Source organism: Zootoca vivipara, chromosome 10 (assembly GCF_963506605.1).
Source record: "Zootoca vivipara chromosome 10, rZooViv1.1, whole genome shotgun sequence".
Lineage (NCBI taxonomy): Eukaryota > Metazoa > Chordata > Lepidosauria > Squamata > Lacertidae > Zootoca > Zootoca vivipara.
Genome location: NC_083285.1, coordinates 48928829 through 48944803, shown reverse-complemented (window position 1 = coordinate 48944803; position 15975 = coordinate 48928829). Strand labels below are relative to the sequence as shown.

At 41.9% G+C, this 15975-nt stretch overlaps 1 protein-coding gene across 1 annotated transcript; it reads right to left on the bottom strand.

Moving 5' to 3' along the window:
* Positions 1-546: 546 nt before the first annotated feature.
* Positions 547-13064, bottom strand: GLT8D2 (glycosyltransferase 8 domain containing 2). The gene is made up of 10 exons (XM_035126933.2): positions 12670-13064; positions 9533-9575; positions 7920-8018; positions 6878-7046; positions 5449-5566; positions 4549-4633; positions 4159-4271; positions 3398-3564; positions 2416-2528; positions 547-1753 (listed from the first exon to the last, which is right to left on the bottom strand). The coding sequence occupies exons 2-10, from the start codon at positions 9549-9551 to the stop codon at positions 1581-1583; spliced, it is 1056 nt and encodes a 351-aa protein (XP_034982824.1). The 5' UTR covers positions 9552-9575; positions 12670-13064; the 3' UTR covers positions 547-1580.
* Positions 13065-15975: the final 2911 nt, after the last annotated feature.

Here is a 15975-nt window from a genome sequence, read left to right as displayed (position 1 = left end):
AGGGAGAAAACAGCCTCCGTTTTAGCTCTATTGGAATTCTTTGCTTGCAAGTTTTGAGCCCACAATGCAAGTGGATCGTGCTCAATGTCTTTGGATATCCTTAAACTGATGTTGGGAGTGTTTGTTCTGTCTGTGCCTAATAATTTGCTTCCATCTCTCTTCCCCACACCTCCTTTTTGTCACAAGTGGGGAAGTGGCTTAAAAGTAAAAGCAATAAGAGGATCAAACTGAAGTTTTGGTCATCTGCTGATTAGGTGCTTCGGATACTTGAATTATGCGCAAGAACTGTGTCTCCATAATGTGTACATAGTCTAGATCACTATTTAAGTATACCACGAAAAGCTGGATTTATTTAAAAATGTCTTGTGTGTGTTTGGATCAAGAACAATGGGTTGAGTGGATCGATTTAAAGTAGATCCATAGCTTGCTAGCAGCTTTGAACCTTACATAGTGTTTTGACTTGCTGCTCATTGAGAGATAAGCATGTTTGTGATCTCCCTCCAAAATCATGTGCTTTAATCCACAAACACAACATTGTTGTTTAAAAAAAAAAAGATTGAGGTGTATATTCTGGTTCTGATCATGTCGTTTAGTTGCTGTGGGAACTTTTCATTATCTGGTCAACTATCTATAAAATGATTCTCTTGCAGCACAGTCCTATGCATGTTTACTCAGAATTAAGCCCTCCTGTGTTCAGTGGGATTTACTCCCTAGTAAGTGTGTTCAGGATTACAGCCTTAGGTTTTTTAAGGGTTGTTTTTTTTAATGTATCGCTGTTTACATGGACACTTTCTTGCAAGTGCTTGAAGTGCCTTGCATCAGGGATCTGAAACAATTTTTTAGTTTTAACAAAGCTATATTGCCACAGGTGGTGGACAGCTCAGTAGTAACTTTAGTTAAGTGTGAAAGGGGAACATCTTACTTAAAAGAGCATCCATTAGATTACCAACAGGGTAATGAAATGTGAATGCACGTCTATTCTCAAACATGGTGCTTTTAAAAATTGTATTGAACACTTCTGATCTGCCAATTTCTTGCAAAAAAACAAACAAACCAGGAATTGTTGCAGTATCTTCTGGTGCTTAATTGTGGCGTTGTTTAATAAAAGTCTTAATGCTGAATTGTTTGTGCTGTTGAAAAGAAGAAATGGATAAATTATTTGAAATAAATAAAAGAACGGATGTTTAATTTTGGTTTTAGTTTGACTTCATAATGTATACTTCAGGGGAACCTTATTTTTATTCAAAAAGTGTTACAAAAAGTCTGCAAGGAACAGTATTTTGTCTCTCAGCAAGAAACAAACTTTATTTACAGAGTATGACTTAAAATGTAGTCCCTGTTTTAATAAAGTACTTCCCCTAAGCCTTGTAGCCCTTGAAGCTTCCCCAAACTGTGATTGTTTCATTAGGGCCTCAATGAACTCTTCCGTTTTGAGCCATGCTTTTAGTTACAGACTTATGCAGCAGCTTTATATGCAACAAAGGAGGTGAACTCGCATCACAAAGTATTGCATAGAATGAAGTATCTTGTGCAGGCTGCAAATGACTGATCCTGAACCTTTAAAAATGTAAATGGCAGCATCAGCTATTGGGACGAATCAATTTAAAAGTTCCTGAAGGGTCAGGAACAAACCACTTTTCCCACAGGTCAGTGTGAACACTAGGGTGATCCCAAGGCTTGTATCTTCCATTCCAGTGAAGTAACTTGGCTTCATGAAGAAAGTGCTCCGAGTACCTGGCATCTGGACTCCAGCCTATGGGAGGGGGGGGGATTAGATAGATTTTTATAGAGCCCTTACTGGAAAACTCTAAACAAAATAGTGCGGCTTTCCTCCATCATAAACACTTGCTTAACGTTCTGTCATTTGCAGCACCATCCCACCCATGTCTACTCAGAAGTAAGTCCCATTGAGTTCAGCAGGACTTGCTCCCATATAAGTGGGCATAGGATTACAGTAAATACTTAACTATGGCTAGTTCGCACTCCGTAGCTATATTTAAATAATTCCAGAAAGCTTGGCTGGGGAGGCCCGGCCAGATGGGTAGGGTGTAAGAAATAAATTGTTATTATCTTTATGGCATACTGGGGGGGGGGGCAGGGGGATTGGCTTTACAGAACTGCAATTTTGAGACATTTTTAAACAAAATAGATTGAGACGAAGTTGTCCTGTTAGTGTGCACCGGGATTTCATCTCCCTGTGCATGCCCTGCCCCATTTGCACCACAGTCTTGGGAGAACAACAGATCTAATTTGCAAAGAAGAAATCTGATGTATGTGCTATCTCTTGCAGTCTGCCCAGCTCCAAACTATACAGGTGCAGTAGCAAGAAGCAAATACAGTATAATTCTAAGGAACCCTTAAAGACCTTTTGCATTTTTGTTTCAGCTTACACCACAACTCGAGTCTCAAACTTACCTAGATGTCGGATATGCCATAAAGGATTAATATGTGAATATTTCTCATGGAATACAATGAGCATTGGGGAAGTGGCCACACCTCCAGCAAGAGTGCTGCTGTACAGATTTTCTCTGAAAAATATATCGACGGGAATTGAAAGATCTGTTTAGAATCCCTTTTCAATGAATAGCAAGGCACAGCACAATTCATTTAGATGAGAAGAGCTTTTGAAATAGTTGTGCAACTGAAGCTTAGGATTCTTTTTCATTTAAGATTGCAAGTCCAGAATATTACATGATAGTATAAATGCTATCATTGGTAAGCTCTTTGAGCATATTCCTTCCTTCCAAAATAGTGTGCTGAAGTAAAGGAAGCTGATTTAATTTTCTTGCATTTATAACCTCTTCTATCTTGGAACCTGAGGTGTTGCTACAGCCAGCACTGGCCAGACCCAGAGCTGTTTAGCTTCAGGAAGCTGGTGGCCTCATGTACCTTTAGACCAGGCATGGCCAAACTTGGCCCTCCAGCTGTTTTGGGACTACAATTCCCATCTTCCCTGACCACTGGTCCTGTTAGCTAGGGATGATGGGAGTTGTAGTCTCAAAACAGCTGGTGGACCAAGTTTGGCGATGCCTGCTTTAGACAATACTGTGGGGTGGGTTTAGTCTGCTACATCATTGACTTGAAGACTGGGCTTTTTGTGATGATACTGAGATTTTTATTTTATTTTTTAAAAAAAAAACACCATCAGAATCAATCCAGCCCATAACTTGTATGTAGAGTACTATTCTCCTAGGGGGCATATGAGAAAGCTATCACATTGATCACCTTTAATGGTCCATTCAAACGCTGAGTGTATTGCTGGCACAAGCATAACACCCAAGCTAGCGTGCTGTGAACACCAAGCAGAGAATTTGCAGTGTGTATGCTAGTCCACCTCAGATCCAGGGAGGATATGAGAGAGAGAGACAGAGAGAGAGAGAGAACTGTTTATACATACTCTACGTTTTTCTGCATCCATTTTTCTAATTGCTTTGTGATGCGTTGGTGCTTCCATTCCGTCATATTTGCAACAATGACACCAGGATTAAAGGAACACGTGCTGGGACTTATGCCAAGATCTCGAATGGTTTGTTTTCGGTAGTCCAGAAACCCCATATAGGTATTCTAGGGGGAAGAACAAAACGTGATTACTATAAATTAACCTAGATATTCTCAAAAGTTTATATATGTGAGTGGTACTAGCTCATTCCGTGTCCCAGGTTTTCAGTGGAGGAAGAGAACAGAAGACATGTTTGTAGATGGGAAAGGACTTGGGGAGGCAAGTTTATTAGCTTGTATTTATTTTTATTTTACTAGGATTCATATCATGGTGGGTCACAACAGATTGAAAGACAACATTGTGAACATGGAAAATAAAATATAATTGCAGAATCCATTGCTTGATGCAAGTAGTAAAGAGTCACACAGGCTGAAAGTCAATTAAATAGCTCATTCCCATTGTGTTGATAACACCAGTTCCTTGTGACAAGCATCTCTGATTTTCTGCAGGCTTTTTATGGAGCTTTCCCAGAAGGTCTGCAGGTTTCTCAGCCTGCCTTCCTCATACCAGTGCAGCACCAGAAATCCAATTTTTCCAATGCCCCTCCCCCCCCGCTCAGGTCCCAGAGATTAATGTGAAGAAGAATTGGGAAGAAATATGAATTCAGAAGAATGAGTCAGGAAATACATGAGTTTTTTTGTCCTGCATGGACTTCTTACCTGCATTCCAATGCTTCTCACAATTTCATGAGTGGAAGGCAAATCACAGTCATCCGAAAAAGCTGCCGCATGCCCATGGGCTAGTTTGGTGTCATACAAATCTTGGATGTCACCTAAAGAAAAGCCAGGCTTATTCAGAAGCCCCATAAGTCTGTACTCATTACCATGTCAGCTGTCTTTACAGCTTACCCGTTTCTGATGCAAAAACCTGCTACCCTCTAAGGATTTTGGTGCATAGCGTTAAAACCTCTGTTTTCAAAATTTGGGGCACAGGGCGGGGCAAAGGAATCCATTCCAGATCTCATTTTTAGTGACTATAGACCTACAGAATATAGGCTTTGGTTGGGATTTTCAACCTTCAAGGGCTTATTTTTCCGGACAACAACTTACCTTGCACAATCACATCATCGTCGAGATATATCACTTTTTCATGTTCATGGATAAGCAGGGGGAGGTAAAACCGCACAAAGTTTAGCTGTTGAATTTAAAAAGGGAGTCAGCAAAGTAGGAGTCATAAGACATTCAACGTTATATTCCATATGTCCAGTTTAAAATATTCACCATTCAAGCAATATCCTGTTGGGGGTAGAGTGCATTCTAACAACACATAATGCATAGGGGGGTGTCTCTGTGTTTTGCTTGTTTAAGTTATAACAAATAATGGTTATTGGACTCAAACTTGCCTGGAAAACATGAACTCTCCAATCCTCAGTGGTGGAGGGAAAGAAGATCTGGGTAACAACCAGCCTTTGTGTTTTCAGAAAGCAGGAGTACCCATTGTTTCTTTGTCCCAGCATCACTCACAGGTGTGTGATCTGATGAAGGCAGTATGCAGCAGAGATTTAGGTCACTCCCAGACAATCTTTTTGATATTTCAGGCTGATTTGTTTGCAGGGAGATTGGAGGGGCTTTTCTGAGATGCATGTGTGTCTGTGGCTTGTATGTGTCCAGGAAGTGTGCGCGCGCACAAGCGCTGTATGTACAAGAGACCATGAATGTGTCTATTTTCCCTGGTACTCCCTGCTCTTATTAGGCAGCAACAGCATTGTTATCTATGTGCAATCAATACTGCATGTTTCCCACTATCGGGACCAGAAGAACACACCACAAACAATGAGTTTGTTGGGAAGGGAGCAGCAACGACTAAACCCCTCTCCTTTCGTGTTATGCTATGTGCCCCAGGGCAGACACTTTGCGACTGGTGCCCACAGACCTTTATTGAAATTTGAAATGTGCCTGCTGGCCCGAAAAGTTTGGAGGCCCCAATTCTACGGGTGTTTGTATACTCACAGGTTGAAGTAACTCGGGCCTCGCTGCATCTGGCCTCATTTTCCCTTTTAGCACCATGGGGTTGAATTCCACAATTTTAAACCTTATATCTTTCAGCTTGGAATTTTCAATCCACTTTCTAGATGCAAAAGAGAAAAAAGGAATATGTGACAGAACGCCTTAAGCAATGAGGGTCATTGTTGCATCCCTTGCCGCCCATTCTACCCCCTTATCCCTGGTCATATTGTCCACTCCATTTCTCTGCATGGTACTGTTTCTGCAATACAGTGGAATAGTGGGAGAAAATATGATGGGCAATTTCTAAGCCCTCCCAAACTCTGCACTCCAAATGACATTCTTCAGCCACCTGAAGTGTCCAACGTTTCAGCTTACTGGTGTGACCTTCCATATGGAATTCAAACAGGTACTAGGATGAAGATATTTGATCTCCCACCCCTTGCTCAGCTGGCTCACCAGAATACTAAGCTTTAGACATAGTTTTGCCCTGCACTGTCACACACTAGCACAAAGTGAGCTGAGGAAACAGCTCATTGTCTTTTGACTGCTTAGACCAGTCATGGCGAACCTATGAAACGCATGTCAGACATGACACGCGGAGCACTCACTGCTGCCACGCGCCCCATCGGCCCATTAGCACTGTTGTCATTGCCCCCCCCCAATTTGTTCTCCCGCTCCTGCTATAGCTTGTCTCCACTACAGCTTGTCTCCGCTGTTAGAACCCGGATCCTTTTTTGTTGTTGTTGTTGCTGGTAGCCAGAAATTGTTTTTAACCCTTTCTGTGCTGTTTTTTCTGGTGCTTTGGCAGACGATGATTGGGTGTAACAGCGTTCGTTTTTAACCCGATCTGTGCTGGGTTTTTTGGCGCTTTGGCAGACTATGTCAGTGCTGCGTGTTAGTTCCAGTGAAGGTATTATTCGTCATTTATTTCTGTTCTCTTCCCCCCCCCAAAAAAGTGCAGCAGCTTTGGGGTACCCCCCCAAAAAGCAAAGCAACCTTTGCACCCCCCAAAAAACCCTCCAAAACTTTGGTCAGCAGCTCCCCCCAAAAAGTTCAACAACTCTGGGCACTTTGTGATAAATAATGGTTTTTTGGCTTGGTTTGGTTAAATAATTAGTTTTTTGTTTATTAAATACAGTTATATATTACAATTATACATTTTTGTTATTTAAACTATAAATATCACGAAATTATGGTTTTTTTTCTCGAAGTGACACACCACCCGAGTTATGCTCGGTTTTTTGGCGAATTTTGACACACCAAGCTCAAAAGGTTGTCCATCACTGGCTTTGACATCACCCCAGCAGGACTCCTACTGCTCTGCTTCCTCAGCCATTCCCATGTGGGGCATCCATCAGGTTACATGGCTCATCAGCTGCCGGATCCTAAGTATAGAAATGAGCCCTGTATTTCCCCATCACATTATTTTCACCTGATATGTGGAATGCCATTCTTTAGTCCAACTACGTAGAACAAGACATTGGAATCGGTGTTGCTGTAAATGCTGCTGATTGCTGCTATCGCTGCACCCATTCTGCCTGCAGCAGCACATATCACCACAGGGATTTCTTCTTCCATTTCCTCAGGGCTTTCCAAATCATCTGGTAATAATAACAACAAAAAGAGTAACAACCACCACCATATGTGTTGTTACACACAATTTATGTCGTTCTGCTACAACCAGCACTTTATGGAAGTCCCTTAAAGAGTGGGGTAGAGTAGTGTTCACAGAATACCGGTAATAGCATTTTAGGGCTGGGAGGGACCCCAAGAGGCATCTAATCTTCCTGCCTGCAATGCAAGAATCTCAGCTAAGAATCCCTGACAGTGTTGCTGAAAGTCAGTTCTATCTGAGTATCTGTGGAATTCACTGCCCTTGTATATTAGGCAGGCGTCTTCCATGTTTAGTTTTAGGCACCATTTTAAAACATTTTTATTTACACAAGGTTACCTTGCCACATGACCCTGCTTTCTGTTGCTCTGTTCTTTGCCCTTCTTTGTGTTTTTTTTACCTTTAATTTCATATTGATTTTATGTACACCACTTTGAGAATATATTTTTTATTGATTTAGTGGTATAGAATGTATGTGTGCATATGCAGATCAACAAACAAACAAACAAACAATAAGACAGCCTAAATGAAATTGGCATGTTTATCTCCTAATGTGCCACTTAGGTTTGTTACATTTTGCATAACTGATGTTCCTGGCTGCTGTATTTCCTTCTGATATTGTACCTGCGCTCACACCTATGCAGAAGTCACTTTCTTATCCCATGTAAGAACATCAGTATAAGGAAATATGGCAACTAGGCCTGAAATATTGTCAGCCACCAAGAGCTGAAAAAGGTACAGAAACAATATTAACAGAGGGAAAGCGACAGAAGCATGGATTGTATTATCCTGTATTACAAACAGAAATTATTCAGTCTTGGCAATGTATAAAAAGAAACAGATTCTGACTAAGGGGGCCTACCTGGATCATTCCTGAGCATGGTGGATGGCATCTTGTGAACTTTATTATACAGAATGGCACAGAGAGTCAAAACAAGAAGGAACAGTAGGATTTGATTGACTGAAATGGAAAAGAAGCTGGTTAATAATATTATATTCCCAGTAACAATCCTAAGCATGTTTACTCAGAATTTGATGGGGCTTAAGTGTATTTCAGCCTGCAACTTGACAGTGCAATCTTAATTGCTCAGAAGTAGGATCCCGATAGGGTTGCCAGACTCAATAGAGGACAGGACTTCTGTGCCTTTAATTGCCCTGCTCTCTTTTGAGTCTGGAAACCTTAAAGAGAAACCAGCAGACCCTTTGCTTGGAAATTAAACAAAGGGTCTGCTGGTTTCTCTTTAAGGTTTCCAGACTCAAAAGAGAGCAGGGCAATTAAAGGCACAGAAGTCCTGTCCTCTATTGAGTCTGTCAACCCTAGGTCTCGATGAGGTTCACTCCCTCGAGTAATAGATTTCTCACATATAATAAAAACGTAAGAGTATCATCACACTACAGTTTGTTTGTTTGGCTCTGCAAACTACAACATGACAAGAGGCAGTGGATGAGTAGCCCCATAACAGGCTACAGCAGCACCCTAGCAGCCACCTTGCTCTGACTGCTGGCTCCTGGCTCCTCCACCTGCCGGTCTTGGGGCCCCTGCCTCTGAGCATCCCAGACTGGCCAGCGCTGCTACTGGCTACCTCCTTCCTCACCAGCCAGTTTCGACTGCCACCAATTTGGAGCATGGGAAGGCGGCCACAAGTGGCGACTGGCCTGGTAATCTGCTGCTATTGATTAGCGTGAAGAGTCAGCCAGGATGGGGTGGCACCAGCTGATTCCCAGACCAGCAGATGGCCACTTCTGACGTCCTTCCCTTGCTCCTCCTGCTACTAGGCTGACTCATCATCCCAGTTGGAAAAAAAATTCTATCTTTGTTATTCTGACTCTCTTTCTTTCTCTCTCTCTCTCTCTCTCTCTCTCTCTCTCTCTCTCTCTCTCTCTCTCACACACACACACACACACACACACACACAGAGAGAGAGAGAGAGAGAGAGAAAGAGAAAGAGAGATTCCCATGGGGGTTGTCCAAAACGAAAGGATAGAATTTTGGAGGGTTTGCTCACCACCAGAATAAACAATTAAATAAATCCCCGCCCCATGTGGAACAGTGCTCTCAGAACTGCGTATACAACCAGGTTTCAGTAACACACAAAGAACTAACTCATTTTGATCCAAGAAAATATCATATATCTGAGACCTCTTTTTTGGCACACAAGAAACATGCATTTTCCATTTTCAAGCATGGAAACTGCTACTAGGCTGACTCATCATCCCAGTTGGAAGCAGCAGCATGAGGTGGAAAGGGGAAGGTCTTAGCTCCCTCGGTGTGCTGTCCCAGGTCCTGATACTGAACACCGGGTGCTCCTCACTATTGCCTTGCTGCCAACCTCTGCAACCATCTACGGACAACGCTGCAGATATTCAAAAACTTATTACCCCCCCTACCACTAGCAGGGACTCCTCTACAGACTTCAGTTCCAAACCAGGTATCTAATTATTTAAATCAACTCCCCGCCCCCAAAGGTGTCTTACTTTTTCGTAAGAGAGCCATATGGTCCTTTCTTTTGGTCTCAATCTGTGGTCGAAAGAAGAAATAGGAGACAAAGATGAGAAGGCAAAAATAATCCACTGTACTAAACGTTACAGGCTGAAACCCCGATAACGTTAGGTTTTGCCTTTGACTTGAATAGGAAGCATCTTAAACACGCATCCCCAAACTGCGGTCCTCCAGATGTTTTGGCCTACAACTCCCATGATCCCTAGCTAACAGGACCAGGGGTCGGGGAAGATGGGAATTGTAGTCCAAAACATCTGGAGGGCCGAAGTTTGGGGGTTCCTGAATCTACCCAGCAGAGGTAGAGGTGCATTCCAGGAGCAATCTCAATGCATTTAACCCTCTGCCATTAAAGAAAATAAAATAACATAATAACTTGGTCTTATTCTTCAATGCAGAGCCACAAATGTGAAGTAGTCCTTTTTGAGAAGATGTAGGAAAGACATGGACATCTTTCTGAGTCTTCACTGTGGTGCAATACCTACCACATCTGCTTTTCCCCCATTCATGCTAGGCTAGGATATATGGGTTGAATCCATTATCCTCACCTGCACAATCTTCCTGTTCCTCTGTGATATATAAACCACAGGGCAGGATGGTCCAGCTTATGGCCCGACTATATATACCTGAGCTGTGAGAGTGATACATGCATTTGTTTTGATTTGATATATCTACACTTGAACCAATTTCTATATTGCCTCTGTATACAGCAAAACTTGAGCTTATGTTAGTCTCAGCCTGAGCCTGAGAATGGTACCATAAGGGAAGCTACAGCTCTGAGTGGGGATTATGAGAACCAGCCACCTTTCTTTTGATAGTCATGCACAGTCAGGGAACCCCCATATCTGTCATATATCTAGACATGTAGAGGATCTAACTACAGATGCCCTATAGCTTGAGGACAGCAATGGCACACTGGATTAACATATCTGAGGCCCAGGAGGTGGGAGAGAGAAACAGTCGCTCCTATAAGGCCAAAGTTCCCCAGAGAACAACTTGGTGAGCCCTAAGGCTGGACCCCCACATAAAAAGGTAAAGGTAAAGGACTCCTGACGGTTAAGTCCAGTCACAGGTGGGATCCAGGTGCCGCTGTGGGTTAAACCACAGAGTCTAGGGCTTGCTGATCAGAAGGTCAGCGGTTCAAATCCCTGCAACGGGGTGAGCTCCCGTTGCTCGGTCCCAGCTCCTGCCCACCTAGCAGTTCGAAAGCACATCAAAGTGCAAGTAGATAAATAGGGACCGCTCCGGTGGGAAGGTAAACGGTGTTTCCGTGTGCTGCTCTGGATCACCAGAAGCAGCTTTGTCATGCTGGCCACATTACCCAGGAAGCTGTCTACAGACAAATGCCGACTCCCTCGGCCTATAGAGCGAGATGAGCGCCGCAACCCCAGAGTCGGACACGACAGGACCTGATGGTCAGGGGCCCCTTTACCCTTACCTTTAAGGCTGGACCCCCACATAAAAAGGTAAAGGTAAAGGACTCCTGACAGTCACAGATACTCTGGGGTTGCGGCGCTCATCTCGCTTTACAGGTTCCATTTAATTCTTTAAACTCTTTCCTTTTGCCTCTGGCAACAACTCCCCTCGACTAAGTTGTATAAAGGGGGAAAAGGTGGGGGATCATGAAAGGCCTTCACACGATTGAATAATACCATCTATGCTTATAGAGGCCTGTAGTTGTAAATCTCAGCTTTGTGCTCAGAAAGAACTGTGCTTGGAAATAATTGCTTGGGTCTGTGTTTACGTTGATTTCAGCTATTTAACCAGCATCAGATTCAGCCACCATTTAAAGGAAATAAACAAATTACTCAGAGATGGCATTACTTGCCACAGCTCCAGCCGTAAAATTATGAAATTTTTATAATTCTCATTTGAAACTTTTTTATGATCCTATATTTGATTTTCTATAATAAGATGATATCGTCTCTTATAGTGATTCATCAATACTGTAATTACATGTAGATATTTTTGTTCCTGAAATATTGCAGAAGGAAAAAATAAGCTTTCTGCTACAAGGAACTTGTCAGTTCGCAACATAGAAAGTAGCATTTCCTTTTGCAGTGAATGCCTCCAGCTTTACCAAAAAATATCTGAAATTCATTTCAGACAATTGTGGCGATTCTGAGTTTTAAGGGCATAAATTCATTCCGACATGTATCTCCCTACTTTTAATTTAATCTAATCAATAATGCTTACTTTTTTTAGTTGTTTTAGTAAAAACAAAAACAAGATAGTATTATCTGTATAGTTTTAAACATATGTTAGCTTTATCTGGATTTTAAATCTTTTATTTTGTTCTAATTTAGTAAATTCTATCTTTGTTATTCTGACTCTCTTTCTTTCTCTCTCTCTCTCTCTCTCTCTCTCTCTCACACACACACACACACACACAGAGAGAGAGAGAGAGAGAGAGAGAGAGAGAGAGAGAGAGAGAGAGAGAGAAAGAAAGAGAAAGAGAGATTCCCATGGGGGTTGTCCAAAACGAAAGGATAGAATTTTGGAGGGTTTGCTCACCACCAGAATAAACAATTAAATAAATCCCCGCCCCATGTGGAACAGTGCTCTCAGAACTGCGTATACAACCAGGTTTCAGTAACACACAAAGAACTAACTCATTTTGATCCAAGAAAATATCATATATCTGAGACCTCTTTTTTGGCACACAAGAAACATGCATTTTCCATTTTCAAGCATGGAAACTCTACTCAGTAATTACTGTAAGTAAATAAAACATCACTGGTGCCCCAAACCATCTGCAGTCATTGAAGCTACAGTACAAGTGTTTTCGCATGAAACAACCTTAATCTGTGTAACTTGCACCAGATTCTAAAATCTAGGATCTGAACTTTAGGAGACACATAGTAAAAAAAACACAGCACTATTTGTTTAATATGTGTAGGGAGGGGGCAGGAGGTTTCATTTTTGGAAAATGAGATCATGTCAGTTCATTGCTTTTAATACATTTATTGGAACACTTGGGAAATGGTTACTGAATATTGACAATCTCCAGACACGATTGCAAGGTCATATAACAAAACTAGAGAGTGCAGCGGGGGCGGGGGGCAGAAACGGAAACTGTGACTGCCACAATTTCCTGCAGAATTAAATGTTTTACCTTTCAAAGGCAGCTCGGCAATAGGGAATTTTCTCCAGAAAGAAATAACTGCAAGGCAAGTTCCCTAGGTAGCTGGATGGTCCAGTGCCGTCAACATTCACTCCAGAACTTCCCCTTTCGTGGGATCGCCGTTGAAATCCTGCAGCTGAGAGTTTTGAAGGTCCTCTGCGGTTCCTGCAAAAGTACTTTGATGGAGGAGTGTCTTTCAAAATTCTTTTGTGGTTGACTTGGGACTGCTTTTTCTTTTCTTTCTTTGCTGCTACGTAGCTACCCAGAATCTAGACGTTGCCCTGCTGGAGTTTATGTGGAGAGAGACACATAAACTGCTTCCAGATGTGCCGAACGATGCTTGGCTCCAGAAGTGGCGGACTTTTCCTCCTCCCACTCTGGTTGATCCTCATCGGACAGAAAATTCCAGAGAGTGGAAAAGAAGAAACTTCAGCAACAGTCCTGAGCTCAGATTACAGTTGCGTTTAATACTGATCTTTGGTCGTCATGAACAGGGCAGCATCTTACCAGTTGGAAGGAAGCTCAGCTGAAGGACAGGGAACTGTATTTATTGTTTATGAAATAATAATCTATACCTTTAATGCATATCCAAAGCACATCATTTCACTCAAAGAATTCTGGGCACTGTAGTTTACCCACTGTAGCTGCAATTCCCAGCAACCCTTAACAAACTACTGTGTCCAGAATTCTTTGAGGGAAATAATGTGCTTTGAATGTGCACCCAGCCTACATGCATGCTGTTACTGGGGTGGTGGGGAACCACGTATGGGGAGATGGGTATTTCGTTCAATGTACAGCATATATGTTCATAAATAGCTCAGACTAGATCCTTAAATGCAGTGCCGCCCGCCTTGTGGAACACACTCCCCATTGAAGTTAAGTAGACACCAGCACTGTACACAATTTCTCAAAGGCTAACAGCATTATAGGCCCAAGCCTATGGAACTCCTTCCCACCTGAGATAGACAGGCACCTTCCTTGGTGAACTTCAGGTTCATGACAAAGACTTATTCTTATTTTAAGGTAGCGTTTGGGTTTTTGTTTGGTTTTATGATTATTTTTGTTGTTGTTTTATTCTCTGTATGGTTATTTTTATGTTTACTCCTTAGAAATGTTAAAGATTAAGTGGTACACAAATGCCTTAGATAAAAATTAATAAAAATTAATAAACTTTTAAAAAATTGTTTCCCAAGATGAGCTTATACAGATTTTTTTTTGGTTGGGAACTGTTTTATTCATTTATTTTTACTTGCTTTATTTTTTTATTGTTGTCTATCACTTTGTAATGTTTATAAATATTCCAAAATGAACAAACAGCTGTGCATTACAGAATAAAGGAAGCAGGCACAGCATAGTTAATTCTTTGGGCACAGTGAATAGTGCACTGCAGACAAAAGGTAAAACCTGTGAAGATTCAGATAGGATGCACCAGTGGTTAGAGTCAGGGTCAGCTCCAGGCAGTTGCTACCTCAGGCAAAGAACAGGATGGCACACCATCTACAGATAGGGATGGAAATATCTGTCTATTTCAATTCTCACAGCTTCTAATTTTTCCAGTCTTAAACTCTGTTCTCTACATTTTTACAGTGAGTTGCGGATTTCCTTTTTTAAAAAACCTCATGAAAAATCTTCAGCATTTCAGTGTGGATTTCTCCTAATAAACACATTTTTGTATGCAGGTTTGACTAATGTACACATTTTTACAAGCTAGTTTCCCCAATATAATGCATTTTGTGTATTACCAGTAATTTCATTTTTACACACTTTCACATAATACTGTACAGTGGTACCTCGGTTTAAGTACACAATTGGTTCGGAAGTCTGTACTTAACCTGAAGGGTACTTAACCTGAAGTGAACTTTCCCATTGAAAGTAATGGAAAGTGGATTATTCCGTTCCAGACGGTCCGCAGAGAACTCAACCTGAAGCGTACTTAACCCGAAGTATGAGTGTAATTCGTTCTGGAAGTCCGTACTTAACCTGAAACGTGCTTAACCTGAAGCGAACTTTCCCATTGAAAGTAATGGAAAGTGGATTAAACTGTTCCAGACTGGTCCGTGGAGTACTTAAACTGAAAGTACTCAAACCGAGGCATACTTAAAGTGAGGTATGACTGTATATGCATTTTAAAAAACATTGGTTGGTTGGCGAACATGCAACATAAAATTGGGTAAGTGCAAATTTTGAAGGATAGTGATGGTTTGTTTCTCATACTGGTTCGGAAAGTGCAAATTTGATAAATGTGGCTTTAAATGTGAATTGAATAAATCCCCCCTCCATTCCAACTGCTGGTATACAGGCCAGGCCATGGTTAACACAGATAGTGGGAACACAGAGGGGGAAAGCCAGGAAGATGTTGGCACTGTCTCCTTGCAACCAGACTCTGGTTAATGGTAGGGAGCTGGGTGGAAGTCTCTCTTGCTCACTTTGGGTTATTATTCTCCTGGCAGAAAGAGCTCAGCTGAAAGGAAATGGGCATAGGCATGTTTTCCACATCTTCACTGAACCAACATGATCTGTTACCAGGCCACACAAAGCTCTCCTTGCTGCTTGCCAGTGCCAGTGCAGGATCAGTTACAGTAGCTTTAAACATAACAATGTATGCCCTAACCAGCAGCTGTTTATGTCCACCCTTCTGAAAGTGAACAGATAAGACCTGACAGATGCTTCTGGTGGGAAAAAGGATCAGCCCAAAGGATGCATTGACTGAAAGAGGACTGTGGTCAAAGACCAAAAATAAGTCAAGGCTGGCTGCCATCGAAGTCAGAAAGGGAAGGAATTGTGATACTCTCCTTGATAAACCACTCAAATGGCTTCCTAGCTTCCATGATGGGTGTAGGTTTTCCACTTGTGATTCTAACTCATAATATTGCTCTGAATTCCAGGAATAAATTTATGTGCCTTGTTCACATCTAGATTAATTACAATTTTCTCTATACAGGCCTGCCCTTAAAAGTGTTCAGAGTGCATTAGCTAGGGTTTACAGTGACTTCCTGCTTGTTTCCAAGATCAATTCAAGGTACTTTACTATACCTTTAAAGCCCCAGATGGCTTGGATTCGGGATACCAAAGGACCTTCCCAATGTAAAAAACAACAACAGCACACTGAGATCCTTGCAGAAGGTCGGGGTCTTTGTTACCTGTCAGAGGTGCAGTGATGGGAGCACAAGGGAAGGCCTTTTCAGTGATAACACCCAGACTTTGGAACACACTGCCTTAAGTTTAGAATCTCTCCTATCCTGTCCCCCCCACCCCTGTCATTTTCAAAGCTTAAAACTGAGATGCACTTGTTGCAGC

Excerpts from the sequence above, each read along its gene's own strand:
- GLT8D2 (XM_035126933.2), bottom strand. Across the intron at positions 2,529-3,397 it reads TGGATGCAGAAAAACGTAGA|AGAAAATCTGTACAGCAGCA; the intron begins GTATGTATAAAC and ends TATATTTTTCAG. Across the intron at positions 1,754-2,415 it reads ATGGCATATCCGACATCTAG|GCTGGAGTCCAGATGCCAGG; the intron begins GTAAGTTTGAGA and ends CCCCTCCCATAG.